A 23,715-nucleotide genomic window follows, 5' to 3' on the forward strand; every position below is an offset into this window, starting at 1 on the left:
AGCAATTATGGTATCTGTTGGAAAGTTGGAATAGGATCTATGGCTTATAAATAAATTGTAATCTTCTATTTCATGAATGAAGAAAGCATCTTAAAAATTGTGTCTTTTCCATCTTCAAAATTGTGTCTTTTCCACAAAGGAGGACTGATCCTTCTCTCGAAGTGGAGCAAGAGGCTGATCTTCCCTCTAAGAAGATCAATCACGTTACGAACCGTTCGGATTCGTAACAGTTTATCCTTCACCTCATTACCTTCGGTGCAAACATGTGTGCCAACCCACACAGGTGTGACTAGTTTTCAGTTCTCATTGATATATAGACCAAAGAAACTTGATGGAATTTGGAGAGTGGTGATAACCTTTGAATCGACCTCATTCTATTTAGATGAAACTCTAGATCTGATCATGGTGTTGCAAAGAAGAGACCACCAACATCATATTAGTTTGTTTCAACTCCAACGTCTGCCCAGATTGGGTCTGAATTTTGACCTGCTGAATTAAATAGAGTGAAACTTTTCATTTTCTCGGTAACATCATCAACTTCCTTATTATCCCTTCAGATCTCGTGTTATAAACTATTTCAAATAACTACAGAGCAGATTATCAGTAAGATTCCAATCAATTTAGCAAAGACATAAGTCTGTCTCTCCAACACAATTTGGATCGAACTCATCGTGCACCCAAATCTGAATGATGTCATGCAAGAAAAAAGAAACTGGACTAGGGATTCCAGTTCTGTTTTCATACAAACCAAGCAAGTATCTATTAATATAAGTTTTTGGACCATGGATTTAGCTATCCATTTTCTTTCAATATACAAATAGCAACCATGAACCCTGGATTTAGCTATCCAGTTTCTTTCAATAGACAGATAGCATCCATACTTCATCAGCATAGATGCCCATAATTGTTTTTTCAAGTTTGTACACTAGATGAATAGTGGAGCTAGTTTGTAGACTAGTACACAATCAGATACCAACATCACGTTCCACATCCACACCGGCATAGTTCCTAATCAAGTTCTTGGATGAAGGCAATCCTGCGACCACATCCGCTTCAATCCCGCATTCATCTGTTCCTCTTCTGATCATGAACAAACCGTCCTGCCAAATCCAAGTATAAACTTAGTTGAGGGCTTGAAATTTGAACATAGAACTCTCCCAAAATAATTTTTCATGGCGAAAGAGAACTTAATAGAAACATACATCACCCCAGCTTCTATTCCACTGATTTGCAATAAGCTGCAAAACAGACCACACTTAGTAAAACCCAAAAAGATGTAATAGTACTGAAGTTTTGAAGGGGATAACTAAGAACGGACCCAATAATCCTCCCCATCATCACTAGTCCCCCATCCGATCAGCTTAACAGCGTGTCCTCCCAGGACATCTCCGGTAATGTGCTTGTAAACTCCTGACCTGTAATGAGCAAAATCCTGCAAAAAGGTAAAGAAGTTGCAACAATCAGCCAAAAATAAATAAAGACATGGATAGCAAAAAACTAAGATTTTGTAACAAATAGGAAAAGCTAATGACGAAAAAAAATTAAAAATAGGTAGTGGACACACAAAACATAAATATCCTCTTACATGGAATTTGCAACAATCAGCCAAGACAATAAAGAAATGGCTAGCAAATAAAAAAAGGATTTTTTAACAAATAGAAAAAGAGAGACAAATCTATGGATAGGGTAGTGGACAAACGAAAGAATCTCTCACATAAATACCCTCTTATATGGAAGTTGCAACAATCAGCCAAAACAGTAAAGAAATGGCTGGCAAAAAGCTAGGATTTTGTAACAAATGGAAAAAAGAGAAACAAAAAAATCTATAAATAAGGTCATGGACAAACAAAAGGATCTCTCAGATAAATATCCTCGCATGCATGCGAATTCAAGGAACAAATAGAAATTGTTGACGAGTAGGAAAATCCCTATCGAGTGTTAGCATATTTGAAAAGTGGGACATAATTTCTGTGCCATTACTATTCGTTAGTGACACTGGAATTAGGTAATCACTCCCTACCGAGTGATCAAGATGGAGGAGAATTTAACATTCTTGAAAAATGCAAAGAGGAAAAAGTAGAAATTCTTTTACCTCATAAACGGTGAAGGAGACCTCCACAGGACCATTCTTATAAACTTCTGCCATGATGTCGTAAGGGTCAGAACTGATTCTATAAGCACTGACACTGAAATGCTTAGACTCCTTCCACAGCTGGTTTTTCACTTTGCACTTCTTTTTACACACTGGCGTTGGATATTCAGGTTCGCAACCAGGGTGAGAACATCCAATATCATCAAAGTAAGGGTCACACTGCCAGGTAAGAAATCAGTGAGACAAATCTATAAGCAGGATACCCCATTATCACTGGCAATAAGAAGGAAAAACTGGCATAATCAAATCTATAAGCAGCTATCGTGATACAAGTCTCACTGAGACAATTAAGACTGCCAGTAAGAAATAAGAACTGGCATTATCAATGAGGTATTTTTAAAGATTTGTTAGCAACGACAGACCAAGTGTGGGCTGAGGTACAAGACAACATGCAATGAACACAAAATCAAAAAAGAAAATTGGAAAATTCTTATTTCAATTCCAGCAGTTCAGTTAAACGAGGTGTCCTGATATAACCTATCGGCATACACATTACTTGTTCCTTTAGCACTCTGCGGGATGAATATTTGGAGACATGCGGTCATTTCGAGGAAAGCGCCTGGATGATAGCATGCCTCTTGAATGCATGGTCACGCGTGTCAAGGATGGACTACAAGTGTTAACTTTAGCTCTACAGACTACAGTTATTTATCCATCTATATTTTGCTGGATAAGCACAACGTATTAGAAATAAAAAATCAAGAGGAATACAACAATCCCTACCATAGGGGAAATTCCTTGAAAGACGCGGCCATTATTTACTCAAACCCACAATAAAATGACCTTTGGAGTTGAAGATAACTTCATTCCATCCTGCTATGCCCACATCTTTTTATAGAAGCTCTATCAGAGTTGAGCTTTAGCCATCCTTAGGGTGCAAAGGACTATACGAAAGGAACTATTATTGGAGCTTTAGGAGGAGTTATGCTTCTTCGTGGGGAATGAGCTCCGTTATCTTCTGACAGAATTTCTAGAATTATAGTGAAAGAAACTGAATCCAGTTTTTGATATTATTGATAACGTCAAATATGGAAATCATTGAGTAACTGCCTCGTTTCTGGAAACCCATGTATCCTAGGTTGCCTTACTAGAGATGGTAGTGCAAATTTCTTTCCACGAGGACCAAACAGAGTTTCTAATCAAAGAACCACTCTTTCAAGACACAGCAGCCACTATTGGGAATCTAAAACCAGCTTTCAAGCAAAGAAGTGCATGTGATATTCAGAATCAGAGCTTTGGTGACAGGTTACATTGAGCAACAGAGAGTTTCTGCTGTACAAGGGATGGCACATCACTGGATAATGTTTACAAGACTCACGTAAACTATGTAAATTATGTTGAAAATTTGATTCCAATTTTCCATCCATAGAAGATTAAAAAGGAGAGCAGAAAAGTGGCAAATGAAGAACTAGGACATGAAAAGGCAAAAATAATATGGTGGGAAGGGGAGAAAAATATTTACCTCTTCAGTGACAACTCCATGCTGGACAAAGTATCTCCATGCACGATAAGGATAGCCCCCATCACAGCCATCTCCACACATAAAGCCACAGCACGATAAGAGGTCATTAACGGACAAGGAAATGTTCTGCAACAGAAATGGATGAATTAGAAATAAATTAATGAATTGCACTCCATATTTATTGTAAACTCAGAATAAAAGTTTGTTAGATGTACTGTTCAAATGAAGTGAAAGTTACCATGTCAAAATGGATGCAGAATCGATCTGATAGAGATTCTACTGCACCAAAAGCCCAACAAGAACCACAATGTCCCTGATCCAGAAAGAACTAAATCAGTTGAGTAATTCTTAGGCCTTTTATGGCTGCTGAATTAAATGATTAACGAAAGAAGTGAGACCAAGTTACCTGATCTTTTGTTTGGAAATGAAATTTGACACAAAAGTTGGCATGCAAAATAGAAGGTCAGCCTCTCATCTGAAAGATATCTACATCAAGAAAAATGTTGAAGATAACTAACCAAGTATTTCCCCAATGGTGCTACATTGAGGCCAAGCTGTTCTTGCATCAAATTGATTTGGCAGCCTCAAAGATTTGGGATGGGTTTTCACTGGGATAGTTTCCAAAGAATTCTGAGGTTCTGGTTTCACTCCCAGGAGATGCTTGAATTGACTTATCTATACACAAAAGATAAAGTAAACACTGGCACATGTAAATAACACGAAATAGACATATTGTGAAATCTGTATCAAGCAATTAAGAGCATAGCATGAAAGGGTTCAGACACTTGGGGTTGGGGACTCACGGTGTAGTTGGAGAGGCGTGGATTCACAGAAGCTTTCCATCCAGCCTTATGGTTTGCATTTATTTCTTCAATGATTGAATCCTGTATGAACAAAATGAAAAAGGGTAAAAGAGTAGCCTAATGAGAAACAAAGCCTTTGCTAATGCAAAATACATTATATGAGAAAGAAAAACACCTGAAGAATGTAGGGTGTAGTCCTGATTTGAGGAATTGGTTTCACTGCAGCCACCTGCAATTGAAATGAATTCAGTTTTAAAAATAACAGCTAAAAGTTCAAAATTACTTTTCTTTAGCAAATTTATGTGGTGTATAGAAGAAACCCTCATTTCTAGTTAATGCAAGCATAATTTTTTCTAGCACCCCTCAAGTAGAACTCAACATCAAACAATTTTTTGATATATACATCTGCAACAAACATGAATAAATGAATTCTGATCATCAGTTTTCCTTCATAAAACGGATAAGAGTCTAAGGAAAGTGGGCGTTCAAGATCTACTCATTGAAGTTCCCTAATCTGCTGTTAAAACAAAAAAACATGCACTTCATACGAAGCTAGATGCATAGTAAATTGCTCAGAACTTATAGGAAATGTCATCCCATGGACGAGAAAAAAACAGGTATCAAAGCACTAACACATCATATGGAAATGGCCTAATAAAGAGCGTTTTCCTTTACATAGGATGGCAACCTGACCCTTCTTCATCTTATAGTAGTTTGCTTAAAACCCCCATATACAGCAAGCTGCTTTAGCAAATAACTTAATGGGTTTATGCATTCTGTCTTGATAAGATTGGGATTGTAGCGAAGTCTAAAACTAACCGAAATTGAACTAGTCCAAGTAAATATTGTTTGTTCTTGTTCAGAGTTTTTATTAGCATAAGCTGCCAACAGTCTGACCATACAGTAACTAGTGTCAGAAATCTTTGAATGCATGATTTTCATCGATAAATTTTTCCCACAAAAAATTTCATCAGTCGCAGTCGCTATTGTTTACACAAAGAAATTCCCAAATGAGAATTGTAACATATCAAAAGAGAAAAAGAAAGCGGGAAAAAAATGAAAGAGAAAGCCATTATTGGTGCTAAAGAAGAAGAACACTGAATTGAATTAATGCTATAAATCCAAAAACAAAACAGGGGATTGAATATCAAAAAAGGAACTGGTTCTCTATCTGGGGAATTATATGTGATGTAGATGTTTGATTCCTACTTTAAGGTAAATGACATACCCATTTGCACAAAATCACTTGCTATACTTGAATTTGGAAGGAGAATGGAAAACTCCTCCTTATGAGACTACCCAATAAATTATCCTCTCTTAATAAGGGAATAAAAGGAAAGAAAGAACAAGCAAAGCAAAAGTCAAAAACCAGGTGTCTTGAAAACATCTGAATTTTATTTAATCTAGACCCACAAGGTAGAATAAAAGCAGCATAATAAACATCATGGACAAGTTACAACAGAAAATAAAGCCAAAATATCTGACTTTCATTTAAGCTAGAGAGAGGATCAGATCCAACCATCAGAAGCCAAGTAATACAAATAAAAAACAAAGAATAAAAAAAAAGAGAAAGCAAATTTGATTTTGTACAGAACAACTCAATTTATATAGATCAATAGATCGATAGAGAGAGAAAGAGAGACCTCTTGGTAGAAGAGTTGGATAGCCAATACAAGTAGCAGAGTAGCCAAATACAAATACTGTAGATTTGCGGCCATTTTTTCTCCTTTGGTCGTCGATTGGAAAGTGGAGGCAGAGAAGAGATTCCTTAGAAGAAGATGAAAGGCAGAGGCGTAGCTGATACTTATTTTGTTGTTATTTTTTTGTTGGGTAATGATAAATTCGCATCCCCTTTTGGATAATTCGCACCACTCTCTACCTGATTCGACGTCAAAAGAATTAGTCAGCCACAATTCACGTTATAAGGGGAGCGAATTATCCTATAGTGGATGCGAATTAATCATCTGCCTTTTGTTTTATGTCCAATCGGGAGTCGAGAATCGAGATACGGCACTGTCCACAATACAATGGCGGAATGGCCCATGACGGGATTGGAGGATTTGGACTCTTCTGCCCTCAGCGCTTGACTTTCGGCTCTTGCGTTTTGGAGATTCCGTGATTCTGATTGGCTGAGTCATTCCACCGTTAGATCCGGTTAAAACATCTGTTTACCCTGAAAGGTCACCGGCTTGACTTTTATACACCACGAGTGCCCACCTCTCTAGGCAGACAGTTAAAGTGTTGGGTCGATTTTGAAAGGCAATTTTGGGTCCCACAGTGACTCATGTATGTGAAATCGAGACCGTTGAGATTGTGGAGGATCATGAGGCCACCCAAATGGTCTTGCTCCCATCCTGAATCAACATCCCATGTGAAATTTAACAAAAATCAACGGTTTGGTTTTTATTGGCAAGTGATGAAGAGCCTTGGATCATTCGGTCTATGTGTCCTCAAAAGCAGTTTGTCTGGGCATTATTACTCTATGACCATCGGCATCAAATACCAAAAGAGATAAGATAAGGTATGCTATGCTAAACTATGTGCGAATATACTATATCGATTGAACCTATAGTGAGTCCTGTTTCGATCGACTTCTTTCTCTTTGTAAAATTCCCCCGTTCTGTTAGGTTCGGTTTTCCCCTATTAATTTTGCTCCTTGATTCTGTTTATTTGTTTTAACCAAATGATGAAATTGAATCAGAACCGATACTTGATTCCGGCAATCCAAACCAACCCAAGGTAAAAGACCCACTCCAAATATAGGAAAACAAAGATTTTATACGATGTGTGTACGGAAAGTCTACTATTTTTCAACAAGTACAATGGGTCCACTGTTAGAAATTTAATCAAAACTTAAGTCGAAATAGATCGTTATCTCCGGCTATGATGACCAAATTGAAGCTGAAGACATGCTTGTGATCTGATCGGTGAGCCCTCATATCTATCTAAGTCTTATGCTTAGATCAATGGAATCATTGGCTGTTCTTGGTAGATCAGGGACTACTCAAAGAAAATTCTAAAACCAATTTTTGATGGAAAGTTGTTCCCTTTAATCAACTCCTTTACTTAAATTTTAGGGAATGAGTTAGTTTCCCACTTGCACTAAAACTCTTAGGGGCCGTTTGGATATGCGAATTTTAGAATCCAGGCTTTTAATTTAAAAACAGTGTAAAAGAGGGTTCATGAACACGCTGATGTATGCTGTCCTAACAACGTTTCTTGGATTTTAACTGAGAAATTCAGGTTTTAAAAATCTTTCCTGCATCATGAGATTTCTAAAACCTGAAAATATAGGAGGATCTGCTACTCTCTTGCTGAAGGAAAGAAGGGGGAGAAGTAAAAAACCATAGCTGGTAAGCTTCTTCTCTTGTCTCTTAGCTACAATTTTGAAGAAATCCTGGATTTTAAAATTCGCGTATCCAAACGGCCCCTTAATTTTTAGCACTCTTTAAGAGAGTTATCTTTAATTAGCCAAAAACCCATTATTGGACAACGTTATAAACTTAACCTAATTACTAGGCAAGTTCAATGTGGGGCCACCTTAAAGCAACACGTTTCCAACATCCACTTCATAGGATTTGTTGGGCCAAACATAAATAGGATGTACCCTGTCGATCATCTCCATAAAATAATCCTAATCCTATGATCTATAGAGGTGTCTATAATGCGCAGTCCCTCATAGATTAGAGGGTCAGGATCATCCTATGGAAATAATCTAAGTGGTGAAACCTATTTACGTTGTGGCCCAACAAATTAACAGTTGGATCATCCTATGAAGTGAGCCTAGACTTCACACAGACAAAATAAAATAATGATTTCTTCTAATGCTTAGGATGATATACTGATTTGGGTTTCCTAAAAGGATTTTGGGATCATAGGTTGGTTAAAAATTGTGACACCACAGTTGTTTGAGCAAAAGATTGGTAAAGTGGCCAAGTACATTTGGTTGCACAAAGGCTCAGGAGTTTATCTCGGCTTGGGTGTCACGTTATCAAAACCCTTGGTTGCCGATATAGCATTGAAATCCTAGAAGATAGTAAGGATTGTCTCTTGCTTGTTTGGTAATGTGGGGTGCCAAGAAACTTCCAACAAAATCCAAGCAAACTCCCTTTGTCTCTTGCTTGTTTAGTTATGTGGCATGTAAAAAACTCCCAATTAATAAAATCCAAAGCAAGGTGCTCTCTCTCTCTCTCTCTCTCTCTCTCTCTCTCTCTCTCTCTCTCTCTCTCTCTCTTCTGCCTTTCTATATTGGTAACGGGGATTTGCTAGTGATCATTGCATAAGGCATTTCACGTCTGGCCGGGCTGTTGCATGTGAGAGCAGCCACACAGACTCACTTTTCAGCAGATTTTGTCTTATTTAATCCATGAGGTGGCTGCTCTCACATGCAACAGCCCTTGCACGAAATGCCTTCTGCCATGGTCACTAGCAAATCCCTAATGACATCACTACTCTTTTCGAGGTTAACAACCTAACACTACTTAGTAATTACAAGATTTGTCTCCTCCCGGTTGACTAAACCAAACTAAAAGGTAACAGAAAAACAATAGGAATAATGTGCAAAGTGCCAAAGTGGGATATTGTAGCAGTCGTAGGGCAGAATATGGCGTCCACAAGTTACCAGTTTTGTTAGGGAAATGATAAATGCGCCCCTTTCATCACTTGGGACACCCAGCAAGTGTATCAATGACTGGAGAGGGGCTGATGTACTTCGCGTCAGAAGGGTTCAGTGGAGCTGAGAGGGGCTGATGTACTTCACGTAAGAATGATTCAATGGAGCTGATTGCCACATACACGCTGCTGGGTGACCCATGTAATAAAAAGGGGCGGATTTATCACTTCCCTTTTGTTACCCTCCTGTTAATGCGCTTGACCAATGAGAGCCCAGCTTATAGGGAAGAGGCTATTTATTGGCTTCGATTCGGCAACTCTCATTTATAAAGCCTATTTAGACCCTGTTTGTTTTAGATTATGACAACCGATTGTAGAGTCCCCGACCGATTATTGGATGGAAAAGTTGGGGACTCCACAATGGTTGTCATAATCCAAAACAAACAGGACCTTAGCCTTTTCCCAGGTAAGGAATTTTTCCTTTTTTAACATTTTTTCTTTCCTTAAAAATGGCAAACCACCTCTCAGATGCCATGTGGGGGGGCTTGGAGTGATTTGTTAGGTTCCACTCTCGGTTTCCCTATCAGCACTTAAAAATAAATACATCACTTTGTTGCGCGATAATACCAATGTGCATGTCTTGACTCTTGATATGATTTCCTTGATAACATCGTTAAAATATCATCATAATTCCTCAATAAAATGACCAAAATATATTCTCTTCTTTTCAATACGACCTCCACTACCACCAAAATCCTTCTTGCTTACCCTCGTGAAGCAATTAAATTAGTTGTGAAGCAGACAACCTTTTTCCCGTAGACTTCACAACGACTGTTTTATGGTAAAAAACAAGTACAGGAACACCCGTGATGAAAGCCATTAGATGGATTTGAATGCTGTGGGCGCAATTCTTATTAGCCAAGGGGTTTGCAATTGGATCTTTCTGTGGTTCACTTGGGCCTTGTTAGGATTTGGAGAAGTTTGGGAATGATTTTTTCCAAAATTTCTTCTTTTTCAATTGCAAATGAAAAATGTAATTTGAACCATGACATATACAGTGGACCAATATTTAGAGGGACCTTCAAATTAGGATAATACCCTTCTTAAATGGCCATTACTCTCTCTCTCTCTCTCTCTCTCTGCCTTGTGCTTAGAAATGGATCATGTAGCGGGGCCACTTGTTTCGATGATAACCATTCATTTAGTGGTCCTCCCAATAGATAGGTCATAGCCCAAAAATCCTCGAGAAAATGATCCTAGCTAGCACTCTAATCTACTGGGTAATGGATGACTCAGAAAAATTATATTACCCCTACAGGCCTGCAACATGTGGTCACTAGAGCATTGGAAATTAAATACTACTCTTAATGTACCGTGCACATTGGAACAATGTAAATTAATTAGTTCAAAGTAAACCAATACAGTTTCCTCCAAAATGGTTTACCCCAAAATGAGTTGCCCATCCTATTTACCCTCACCGGAACATAACAGTAGATAATCAGTCGAATAATCCACTTTAGTGTTACAATGCTTAGATTCAGGATGGGAAAATTTGAAAAATTTATCTGTTTTCTTATTTTCTCACACAAAATCATAGGGTGATGTTTGGATCGAAAGGGCATAAAAGTCGAGAAATTTTTCATGAATATTTCAATTGTAGGGATAATTTTATACCACTTGCTAGGGATATGTACCCCCTATACAAGTACAAGCATATCCATCCCTACTTGGACAAGTCGCAGTTAGGGCTCCTCTTGTTTCATCATGTGATCTGGGTCGGTCGATTGAAATCCGAAATTTCGGGTTCAGTAGAGACCGAAATCAAAATGTGGTACACCCGAAATGGTCGTTTATTTCGACCGAAATTTTGTTTATCCTGAAATTTCGTCTGAAATATAAGGGATTTCACACAAAAATCTAGATTTTTGATAATTATTAAATATATTCTCAAAATTTAGGCAGATATTCTGTACGAGATAAAATATCGTTTTAACTGATTTCGTGGGATTTCACCCGGAAATTCGGTTTCAGTGAGGACCAAAATGCATTCCGAAACTGAAATTTGAACCCATGATTACAAGTAGCGGTGACATATTCAAAGTAGAAGTTTGTTCAAAGTGGAAGTTACCAGTAGTAACATGTTTTATCCAAAATTCAAAGAGGAAGTTGGTGCTAGAAAAAACTGCCATAAGCAGTTCATGAGAGAAACTGATCTATACGGAGATAACTGCATCAAAAGAAGAGGTCATGGACCAACATCAAACATCTCTTAGCATTATCTTTACATATACTTTACTTTTTTGCACTGTAAAATTATTTTTCTGTAGCTTATCATCAAGAATTAAATAGACAACTGGATTCATTTTCTTAGGTGAGCATTTCTCATTAATTTCCTATCCCTTACACTAGCGTTTGCTTGTGCTGATTTATTAAAATCCCTGGATCTCCGGTCATTTGCATTTTGCGTGCATTGCTGCCATCATTTGCGTTCTGCCCGCATCGACGTTTACAATGGCCAATGGCCTGTGATGGGGTTGGAGAAATCGGGCTCTTCTGCCCTCAACACCGACTTCTAGATTTACCTTTTCGAGATTCCATGATTCTGATTGGCTGAGTCATTACGCCTGAATACTGTTAAAGCTGCTTCTCCCGAAAGGTCACTGGCTTGATTTTTTAGACCACAAATGGGCATCTAGGCAGATAGTTGAGTGTTGGGTAATTTTGGGTCCCATGGTGGGTCATGAATGTGAAATCAGTGAAATCAATACCACAAGATGAACACCAAGATTTTACGTGGTTCGGCCAAGCCTACTCCATGGGCGAGAAACACGATCTTCTACTATGAGAAAACAATATACAAGGATTACAATGGATTAAACTAAAACCCACAAACCGCAACCCTTTCCTTGCTTCTCAAATCCAAGACCGTGCAAGAGAGTAACCCAAGAGAAAACCCCAAGAGAAACCCCGAGAAGAGACCCAAGGATATTACCGTTGCCATAGCAATCCAAAATGTTGCCGTTGCCATAGCAATCCGGAAATCACGTGATTTGATTCACGTGATTAGATTCTCAAGCATTCGTACAGCAACATCCCATATGACAATCTCTTAATTATAGCAATGTGGGTTTCCATTTATCTTCACATGCCTTATGTCAATATGGGTTTCCATTTAGCCTCACACGATTCCTTTATCATGTATATTCCAAGTTTCTATGTATAGCCATTCCTTCCTCGTCAATCCCATAATCAAGGGATTTGATATTATTTGTAATATGTATATATAAATCTGTTTATTGGAATAGAAAATATAGACGTTTAACACTAGTTTCTCACTTTCTATATGGTATCAGAGCCAAAGAAGATCCATCTCTTCTAGGCCTGCAAGTTCTGTTCGTTTTGTTTCTCTGAATTTCCTCTTACATCATTCAATATGGCCAGCGATGGAAACAAAAACCTCCCTTCTCATATCGTTGATGAATCTCATGGATCGAATTCAACCTCAGTTGTTGACATGGTTCCTGCCCTCACCTTCAATGATCCTTTCTACCTTCATCCTTCTGACAATCCTGGAAACATCCTTGTTTCCAATCTTTTCAATGGTGAGAATTACTCCACATGGCGGCGTGCCATGTCTATTGCACTTACAGCAAAGAACAAAATTGGTTTTGTCGATGGTACCATAACAAAACCGGCGCCTTCAAATTCTTCTTTCACATCCTGGACACGATGCAACACCATGGTTCTTTCTTGGCTTATCAATGCCATCACTCGTGATCTAGCCGATACCATCATCTACTCTGACATTGCGTCAGGCGTTTGGCAAGAACTCCATGACCGTTTTTCTCAAGGAAATGCTGCGAAGATTTTTCAGCTGCGGCGCACACTCATTAACCTGCAGCAAAACCAGCTTTCCGTTCTTTCATATTTCAACCGGCTGAAAGCTTTATGGGACGAACTCTCCTCCTACACCACCCTCCCCACCTGTTCGTGTGGTGCCATGAAACTTATCGCTGATCTGCATCAGCAAGAACGCCTTATGCAATTCTTGACGGGATTAAATGACTCTTTTGCTGCCATGAGAAGTCAGATTCTCATGATGGACCCTCTCCCTACAGCTGCAAAGGCCTACTCTCTGCTTCTTCAAGAAGCATCAGCGTGCTCTGCAGATTTCTCCACAGCTAGATACTGTTGCAGCTGTTGTTGGACGTGCACAGACCGTACCAACTAACACCGTGCGTAATCCCCCACGCCCAAACCCTAACAATAGTGCTCGACAGAACCGTCCACGTTGTCGCCATTGTGGCAAACTTGGCCACACGATCGACACTTGCTATGGTCTGCATGGATATCCTACACGAGAAGCAAATTCATCGTCTTCCAATCCCTTGGACCCAACTTCAGGTTCTCTCATAGATCATGATACACACTCTGCAAACTTGGCTGGTAAGGCTTCCACTTCATCATTTTTTTTCAATTCCTTGGATTGTCGATACTGGAGCCACCGATCATATGACTTGCTCTCCTATTGCTCACAAGAAGTAGGAGTCGTCTTCTTTGCTGCTCTTCAAGTTAGAGAAGGACTTACACCATCCGGGGACCGGCTTCGCGAGACCATTTCGGTCTACTCCAGGCTAGGTGGAATAGAATAACCCGGTTGAAGCGTAATGATCATACGTCTGTAATGCATTGTATGTCCCATAATAGGTCCCATTCTTCTACCCTTTCCCGGGAGTCGATGACTATTCATAGCTATTACCTTGACACCAAAGAAGAGTTCGACCCAATGCTTTATTTCTGTTTTCTAAATCTCATGCCTCTTCTTCGTTGAAACCTGTCCGACTACCCAATGGCACTTTATTACCTGTCTCGCATGTTGGTAATATTGTTTTTCCAAATGGTTTACATCTTGAAAATGTTCTCTGTGTCCCCACATTTACTCACAATTTACTCTCTGTTAGTGCTCTCACATCTTCTCATAATTGTGATGTTATCTTCTCTTCTGATCATTGTCGTTTTCAGGACCGGCACACGAAGAGGACGATTAGAGTGGCTAAACGGCATGGAGGTTTATATCTGCTTCATCCAGACGCGGTTGCCTTCTCTGTTTCATCATCACCATCATTTGATCTCTGGCATTGGCGTCTGGGACATCCATCACTTCAACGTTTACAATTTCTAGCTAGAAATTTTGATGCTATTTCTTTTTCTAATAAGTGCTTATGCACTGTTTGTCCTTTGGCTAAACAATCTCGACTTCCATTCCCTAATAGTTCTATTTCATCTAGTGTTCCTTTTCAGTTATTGCATTGTGATATTTGGGGTGCCTTTTCCATACCTTCTCTTTCTGGTGCTCATTACTTTTTAACTATTGTTGATGATTTTTCATGAAGCACTTGGGTTTTTTTTATGCGCTACAAGTCTGAAACTTTTTCCATTTTAACAACCTTTATTGCTTTGATTCACACCCAATTTAATCGTTCTGTTCAACAAATTCGAAGTGATAATGGTTCCGAATTCTTTAGTAATAAAATGCGCAAGTTTTTTCATGAACATGGGATATTACATCAACATAGTTGTGTTGGAACCCCCCAACAAAATGGGGTGGTGGAACAGAAACATAGGCATTTACTTGAAGTTGCGCGTGCCCTGCGACTTCAAGCAAACTTGTCATTATCTTTTTGGGGCGAGTGTATTCTCACTGCCACTCATCTCATTAACCGCATGCCCTCCAAAATTTTACATAATCAAAGTCCTCATGAAATATTAATGCAAAAGCCGCCCAACGACACCCTCCTTCGTACATTTGGTTGCTTGTGCTTTGCTCATAATATCCATCACCGGCACAAGTTTGATAACCGCGCTCGACGTTGCATTTTTGTTGGCTACCCATATGGCCAAAAAGGATATAGACTCTATGACCTTGACACTCACACTATCTTTGTTAGTAGAGATGTCAAGTTTCATGAACACATATTTCCTTACAAGCAAGGCATTGATAATGACTCGCATGCTGTCATCCCATTACCTGTACTTGATCCTGGAACCCCAATTGTTAGCTCTCCAAACACCACGCCTTCTAGCCCACCCCTTACCTCTGTACCCTCATCTCCTCAACCCACATCACCATCTTATTCCCCACCACCACCACCACCACTTAGGTCAACTTCTCCCACTGTTGATTCCCATGTTCATGATGCTCCACCTTCTACTTTCCGTCGGACCCAACGTGCTCACATCCAGCCTAAGTATCTGGCAGATTATGAATGCTCCACTACTGTCACTGACCCCTCTAGATCGCCTTCTTCAGGTACGGTTTATCCGCTTTCCAATTACTTATCTTATGACAAAATTTCGCCTTCCCATGTTGCTTTCATTTCCACCATTTCCTCTAACCTTGAACCCCAGTCTTTCAGCCAAGCAATCAAAGAACCCCATTGGAGAGATGCCATGGCTGCTGAAATCAAGGCGTTGGAAGATAATCATACCTGGACCTTAGCTGCAATTCCCCCTCACAAACAACCCATAGGTTGCAAATGGGTATACAAGATTAAGTATCGAGCAGATGGCACTATTGAACAATACAAAGCCCGCCTTGTAGCTAAAGGATACACACAACAGGAGGGCCTGGATTATCATGAAACATTCGCCCCAGTGGCCAAATTAGTCACTGTCCGTTGCCTTTTGGCCCTTGCCGCCAACAAAGGATGGCCTCTACATTAACTTGATGTAAATAATGCCTTCCTTCATGGAGACCTCCATGAGGAAGTGTATATGAAACTTCCACCGGATTTTTCTCGTAAGGGGGAGTATCGTGTTTGCAAACTTAATAAATCCATATACGGGCTCAAACAAGCTTTCCAAAATTGGTTTGCCAAATTATCAAGTGCCCTGCAAGAAGCAGGATATTGCCAATCTACAGCTGATTACTCTTTATTCATGAAAGTCAAAGGATCAAGTCGCACCTTTGTTTTGGTCTATGTTGATGACATTATTGTCACGGGGAATAATAGCGCTACCATTTCCGACCTTAAATCATTTCTACATGCCAAGTTTCATTTAAAGGATCTTGGCGCGCTTAAATATTTTTTGGGCATTGAGGTCGCACGCTCAAGAAAAGGTATTTCTCTCAATCAACGGAAATACAAGCTCGAAATCCTAGACGATGCTGGCTATCTTGGAGCACGCACATGCGTGTTTTGCGATACTTGAAGGACTCTTCTGGTAAAGGCATATTTTTCCCTTCTAATGGAACTCTTCAACTCACAGCCTACTGTGACGCTGATTGGGCGAGTTGTCCTAACACCCGTCATTCTACTACTGGGTTCTGTATCTTTCTTGGTGACAGTCCAATCTCTTGGAAGACCAAAAAACAACAAGTTGTTTCACTCTCGTCGGCTGAAGCAGAATATCGCTCAATGGCCAACACCACATGTGAATTATCTTGGCTGCGCTATTTACTACGTGACTTAGGCGTTCCTCATCCCCAGTCGTCTCTTCTTCACTGTGATAACCTGGCTGCTTTACATATTGCCGCTAATCCTGTCTTTCATGAACGAACCAAACACATCGAAATTGATTGTCATCTCGTTCGTGAAAAGTTTCAGTCTGGACAGCTCAAAACTGAATTCACTCCTTCAGTTCTAAAACGGGCCGATGTTTTTACTAAGCCACTTGGCAAGGCCCATTTTCATCGCCTAATACGCAAGCTGGGCATGATCGACATACATGCACCACCTTGAGGGGGAGTATTACCGTTGCCATAGCAATCCAAAATGTTGCCGTTGCCATAGCAATCCGGAAATCACATGATTTGATTCACGTGATTAGATTCTCAAGCATTCGTACAGCAACATCCCATATGACAATCTCTTAATTATAGCAATGTGGGTTTCCATTTATCTTCACATGCCTTATGGCAATATGGGTTTCCATTTAGCCTCACACGATTCCTTTCTCATGTATATTCCAAGTTTCTATGTATAGCCATTCTTTCCTCGTCAATCCCATAATCAAGGGATTTGATATTATTTGTAATATGTATATATACATCTCTTTATTGGAATAGAAAATATAGACGTTTAACACTAGTTTCTCACTTTCTATAAAGGATGAAACCCTCTCTCCCCTTCTCTCTCTCTCTATTGTGGCAGCCGACACACCACAAAAAACCCACGCACGAAAAACCTTTGCCCCACTCTCTTTGCAGCTCACTTTGTTTTTGCCGTGCCCTTCAAGGGAGAAAGCCAACTCTCTTTTATACCTTAGGTTTTTAGAAGCCTAAAAAGAAAAAAAAAAACACTTGCCGTTTTTGCGTTCCCACTGAGTGGTGGGAAATTAGGCAACTTTCCCAACAGGTCCCATTCTTAATCAACTTCCAATGCGTAAGATAAATCCATACAAAAATCAACGGCTTGGTTTTTATTGGCAGTCATAAACTAGGATTAATGGATCAAGGGCCTAAGATCATTCGATCAACATGTTCTCAAAGGCATTTTTCTTATCTGGGCATTATTACTCTAGAACCACAAGTGTTCCTTGCCAATACGAGCTCTCTCTCCCTTGTATCTTGCCTCTCTATTTCCTTTCTTTGATCGTAGGTGCTTACCTCCTACCCCTCACCTTCTCCTCTTTGCCCAGAAATTATATGGTGAATGGTAGTCCTGGGAATCCAGGATGAAACAAAACCCTTCCCAATGGGGGCTAGGCTGATCTTCAACTGTATATCCCAAAGTCCATTTGGGTTGTGAGAATCAAGAATCAGATTCTGCATCCTATTTCAACTCCTATTCTGATTCCCCTAATAATGGAATGGACTAAAACAAAAAATTCAAAAAAATAAAATAAATTAATAATAAAACGAGTAATGCTAGGGAGACCGAGATTACTGAAAAGGGTTTGGCCACAATATCAAAGTGACGTAAACCTAGGCCTTAGGAATAGGAAAATTACTGGGAAATGATATTTTCACCCCCCTTTTTGTACTTGGGACACCCCCTTCTAGTGTATTTAGGACTACTCTTTTTACACTAGAAGGGGTGTGGCCCAAGTACGAAAAGGGGGTGAATATATCACTTCCCAAATTAATATGCAAAAAGTAATTTTTTACTCCTGCTCTCCATATCATTTTCCAAATAAAAACTTTCATTACAACCAGGGTGGAATCAAAACAAAAAATTTTGCGCCATGTTTATGTTCAGTTTATTTATTTTTAAACCAAATAAAAAATAAGGCATGCCTAATAGGCTTGAATCTTTCTTAATTTAGTTTCCGGTCCTATCAATGCTAGGGACTATATATTCTGTCCTCACCCACGGCACCTAGTAATTGAAGCAATCAAAAGATTATTCGCCTAGATACCTAGTGCGGAATGAGCTGGTGGTCATGAGAAGCATTTCCATACTAGGAGACTCGGAGAATGTCATTTCCAACTCCCATTTCTCTGGGCTCCGGCTTTACTTATCACCCACCAACAAATGCATGTGTTGCGACCTACATAATGAAGTGATGGGAAAGGGTGAGTGCTAGTTGAGAGATTACGAGGAGAAGATTAGAAGTGGCTTGGGCATCAAACAGAGGGACCCGTGGAAACTAGCAGACATCATTGTAGAAATTCGATCTCTACTACACAAAACTGGACCTCAAATTTAGCACCCTTGGAAACTAGCAGACATCATTAGGGGTGTAAACGAGCCGAGCCGAGCTTGGCCAGGCTCGGCTCGGCTCGTTAAGCTCAAAAGCCAGGCTCGGCTCGGGCTCGGGCTCGGGCTCGAACCAGGCTCGGCTCGGTCAGGCTCGCGAGCCTTATTGAGCTCGAATTATATTAATTTTACACCCCTCATTTTCCCTGGACAGCCCTATCTAGGTTTTTTTACTACTCTTTTTACACTACGGGGGTGGTCCAAGTAATAAATGGGGTTCCAAAAAAGAAGTGACATATTTTGCCTCCCCCTTTCACTCCCTAGACAACCCTTTTAGTGTATATATTAATATATAATATATATATTTAAACATATTAAATTCTTAACGAGCCTTAACGAGCCGAGCCAAGCCGAGCCTGGCCTAACTCGGGCTCGGCTCGTTAAGCTTAACGAGCCGGCTCGGCTCGGCTCGTTAAGGATTCGAGCCGAGCTCGAGCGAGCTTCCGAGCCCGAGCCAAAATTGACACCCTTAGACATCATTGTAGAAATTCGATCTCTAGTACACAAAATTGGACCTCAAATTCAGCACACCGGGAGATCAGCAAATGAAAATGCTGATCAATTGGCTAAGGATGGCGTGGAGAAGTCAGTTGTAGAAGTCTTTTAAAAATCTCTTTCTTGATGGATCTATCAAATGAACTGTCTAGGACAATTTGGTCCGGTCGGAAGGGTTTTTTCTTCTAGTGTCGGGGACATCTTGTCCCCCATTATTTATTCTTCATCTTTTGTTTTGGGAATAAAATTCATCACCTTTCAAAAATATAAAAATAAAAATAAGATGGCTTGAATGAGTAAACAATAAGGAACAAGGTAAGTTCGGGACATGCAGTCTAAACAACTCTGGCATTCCTGTTTTTTTGAAACTAGTAAAAAACAAAGGATTATCATATGTAAATTTTTTTTTGGGAACAATCAATTTATATTGTGGCCCATTAAATGGATGGTTTGGATCATCCTATGATACAGGGCGTACGATTCTTTTGAAAAATACTTGATTGTACAGACTTACACCATAGGTTGTATGCCAAAAATCATTTCCATAGGATGATCCCAACACAATTACGGGGTTTCCAAAATATATCATTTATCTATAGATTGTAGGGATGCGATCATCATTTGGGAATGATCAAATGGACGGTATGGATCATCCTATGGTGTAGGCCATAAAATATTCAGTAAATTTTTTTCTATTTTTATAGGTAAGTTGGGGTTTTGCGGGGACCCCTACCGGCTTATTAAAAACATACCGGCTTATTAAAAACATACTTCATTACATGGGCTTACACCATATATATATTCTAACAAGAATTTTGTGACAAAGCTTGCAAACCAAAAATAATTTCTTACACTCCCTATTAAAAAAAAGAGTACTGTATAACTTACACCATAGGATGATCCAAACCATCGAAATGATGGGCCATATCGTAAATAAGATGTTCCCAAAAAAACACATTTCCATGCGATGATCCTAGCCCTGTAGTCTATAGAGGAACGGCAAATTTAGGAAACATTTATTGATTGGAGGGTTGTAATTATCCTATGGAAATGAATTTTGGCACACAACCTACTTACATTGTGGCCCATCAAATGGATGGTTTGGATCATCCTACGATATAAGCCATACAATACTTTTTGAAAAAAATACTCACTATAAGGATTTACACTATATAAAAACTCTCATAATCACATCATTTCCCTCTAAATGATGGAGAAACGGGTCAAACGGGCAGGGTCAAAATGACGCGGGAAACTTTACGTGTCATTGGGCTTGGACCCGCATCCGGCCCGTGCGTCATCGGTTGATCCAAACCGTCCATGTGATAGAACACAACATCAATAGGTCGTGCCCGCAGTTCCATAGGCTGATCCTAGCCCTCCAATCTCTAGAGGTTTCCATAATATGGTGTTCCTCTTCAGGTGCCCTGAATTTGTATATATTTCGCAAGGTGTGCCGTAGTCGTAATATCCCCAAAAAATTCATCAGGAAAAGTAGTTTGCGCATAATTGTTATATGTCGATACCTACTCTCCATAGTTTTTTTCCGTCATTGTCATATACAGGCATCCATGGTCCCTAATTTCCCTACAAAACTTTAATAAGTAATGACTATCATCAGTAGCTTCCTTGTGTACTCATTATTGTTAGCCACCTTTATAGACATAGTATTTCCTTTAGGTTTTTCAACACGGCTAATAAGACAAATCTCTTAACACACAATTGTAAAGGACGGGCGAGATGCAACCTTCGGAGAAGGTGGCTAGCATATGGGAAGAATGACAGGTCACTATTTGCAGGGGTACTTGACGATGGAAATGGCAAAAATATCCTTTGTCAATTGGCTGTAAGGGGAATTATTTTCTCCAACACAAATGGGACACAAGAGGAAATTGTAGAAAAGAAGGGAACGAATTGTTAAGGTTATCACTTTATATACAGTATATATAGATAATGTTGATTGAAAAGTGATCTTCCCTCAATTATATGATTAAAGCAAACTTCAATTATTAGATGTACGAAGTTCAAAGTACATACATTTAATTACTATGTCTATCATGACTTTTTTGACAAAGATAGTAGGATTACTTACATTTACTATGTCTACCGTGGTTTTATTTCCCAAAGATAGTGGGGTTACTTACATTTACTTAAGGTTTTAAATTTCGGTTTCGGATGCATTTCGGTCATCACCAAAATCAAAATTTCGGATGAAATCAATCAAAATCAGTTGTCGTAATATTTTACAACGTTCCAAATTTCGTCGAAATCCCCCAAATTTTGGTAATTTAGGCTGAAATTTCAAGATAATATTAAATATTAAACAAAATCCATATTTTTTAGTGATATTCCTTAAATTTCGACTGAAATTTCAGGAAAAAACAAAATTTCGATCGACGAAATTTTGTAACGTTTCGACTTTACGCCATTTGGTTTCGGTCTCGATCGAAATTTGAAATTTCGGACCAAAATTTTGGATTTCAGTTGAAATTTAAAACCTTGATTTACTAAGGTGGCTTTATTTGCCAAAGATAGTGGGACTATGGGAGGCGGAGACTACATTTAGAATAGGATGCCAATTCCGGCACTTGATTCTGGTAGTCAAAATGCTTGCAAAAAGTCCCCCTCCAAATATATGGAAACATGCCAAGAAAACAAAGAAATAATGTGTAAGGTAGTGTGGGTAGGCCTATTGTAAGCAATCTTAGGGCAGAATATAGCCCAGAAGTATGGTAACAGGCTTCTACCAGTTTTGTTACCCTAGTGTAAATGCGCTCAACCAAGTGGGTCCTCTTACTTTCCCTCTTCTCTTTCTTCTTCTAAGTTACTCGTTCTGTAGATGAAAAAGCAAGGAAAAATAGATAAGAAGTGCACTTGAGGGCAAAAAAGCCTTTTGTACGGCTCTATACGTTTGTGCAATGAGCTTCAGCCACCATCTACCCAAAAAGAAAGAGAAAAAGGAAACAAAAGAAAAAAGAAAAAAATAGATTCCAACCTGGGATCGATCCTGATAACAATGGAAAATGGTTGGCTGAAGAAAAGCTGAGGATTTAATAAGCTACAACTACCATTCAGCAGCTACAAAATCAGATCAATCTGATTGTTAGAAGCCTAAGATTAATGTGCACCTCTACCGTGTATGGTACCTGCATTCACAATTACTCACGAAGAGGTGGAATCCCATAGAATATGCCTTAACTACCACGAGGAATTCATTTTTGTCGTTTTTTTTGTCTTTTGTTCGAAGAGGATACAGCATGGTATCTATAAGTCAGAGATTTAGTTATGGAAACAAGTCTGAACATTTATTGGCTTTTGTAGTATATGCTACCCAAATGTGGCTCTCATTTGAGTTGTCTGGACCATCTATGTTGTGAATCAAGTTAGATGGACCAAAATTCAACTACTTAGATGATCTGTGTGGTAATGTACATATGTTTTCGTAGGGTTACTCTCATGGTTGGTTTGCAATGAGGTTTTAATAGTTATGATCTTTGTATTATGACCCATTCAGATTAGCCAATTGGTATGGGGACACGATCAATATGCCCAAGTAGACTGCAGAAATATTTTTCTGAAAATGTTTGGAAACCAAAAACTTTTCTAAAAGTTCCCACTTCCCCATTGTTTGACTACACATGGAAAAAAATTACTTGAACAAGAACATTCAAATTTTATTCACAGGGATCTTCAATTTATCATTTAACAAGATTAATCGTGGACACAAAAAAGATTTCCTCAAAAAGAATTCCACAAGAAATATTTTTCCTACAATCCAAAAAGCACCTTAGGAAAGTGACATATTAGCCCTCTTTTCTTCCCTGGGCCACCTCCTCTAGTATTTATTCCAGTCAGGTCGCTAACAACCCTCTCTGTTATGCTACCGGTCCTCAAGCGACATTAATAGCCATCTTTTATGACAATCATACAATTGATTTCAGCCCCTACATTGAAACATGCCCTCAGTTTCCTTCAAGCTACTCTCAGGCCACTCATAGTAGCAAGCAGCAGTGGGTCATTAAGAAAACTAACAATGCTTCCCCTGATGAAATGGTTGTTTCAGACCCAAATCAGTACAAGTCCCTCTTCCAAATCCCAAAGGATGCTGTAATTGGCCAGAAGAATCCTCAAGTTGACAGTAGAAGTCTTGCAAAAGGGAACATAAGTCAGTTCTCCTGCTCACCAAATTAGAATCAGCAAAAATAAATTTTCGGTCCTTCAAGATCTGGATAATTACTCATCCATCATCGAAAGTACCCCTCAAGATCCCACCCCATCGGAGAAAGCCGAGCTTCCTGCCAAGGCTTCAGATCCTGGGCCCTGGCATTTAGTTCAGAAAAGAAAGTCCAAGTCCCCCTTCCTCTTCATTGGCCCCTTGAGCCTATTATCTTTGTTTGCTCTGCCCTCCGCATGTGGTTGCGGTTGTCTTATTTCTTTCCATGATGTTTCTTTTTTTCTTATCTAATATATCTGGTAGGGGTCCGCCTAACC

The 23,715-nt window shown here is 39.3% G+C and overlaps 2 protein-coding genes and 1 long non-coding RNA gene across 3 annotated transcripts; 1 reads left to right on the plus strand and 2 right to left on the minus strand.

Moving 5' to 3' along the window:
• Positions 1–672: 672 nt before the first annotated feature.
• Positions 673–6,216, minus strand: LOC143879668 (cathepsin B-like protease 2). The gene is made up of 10 exons (XM_077382163.1): positions 6,061–6,216; positions 4,593–4,646; positions 4,418–4,498; positions 4,133–4,289; positions 3,853–3,932; positions 3,615–3,740; positions 2,093–2,311; positions 1,319–1,432; positions 1,203–1,238; positions 673–1,100 (listed from the first exon to the last, which is right to left on the minus strand). The coding sequence occupies exons 1-10, from the start codon at positions 6,133–6,135 to the stop codon at positions 966–968; spliced, it is 1,077 nt and encodes a 358-aa protein (XP_077238278.1). The 5' UTR covers positions 6,136–6,216; the 3' UTR covers positions 673–965.
• Positions 6,217–12,461: 6,245 nt separating this feature from the next.
• Positions 12,462–14,419, plus strand: LOC143878727 (uncharacterized). Its single transcript, XM_077380973.1, has 3 exons — positions 12,462–13,113; positions 13,226–13,650; positions 14,051–14,419. Exons 1-3 carry the CDS (start codon positions 12,462–12,464, stop codon positions 14,417–14,419), a joined length of 1,446 nt encoding a protein of 481 aa, XP_077237088.1.
• Positions 14,420–22,877: 8,458 nt separating this feature from the next.
• On the minus strand, positions 22,878–23,715 carry LOC143878355 (uncharacterized). Its single transcript, XR_013250939.1, has 2 exons — positions 23,462–23,715; positions 22,878–23,370 (listed from the first exon to the last, which is right to left on the minus strand). It is a non-coding gene; the product is annotated as an uncharacterized LOC143878355 (long non-coding RNA).

The sequence above is a fragment of the Tasmannia lanceolata genome, unplaced genomic scaffold (assembly GCF_043159265.1).
Source record: "Tasmannia lanceolata isolate RefF3 unplaced genomic scaffold, GAP_Taslan_0.1 ptg000006l, whole genome shotgun sequence".
Lineage (NCBI taxonomy): Eukaryota > Viridiplantae > Streptophyta > Magnoliopsida > Canellales > Winteraceae > Tasmannia > Tasmannia lanceolata.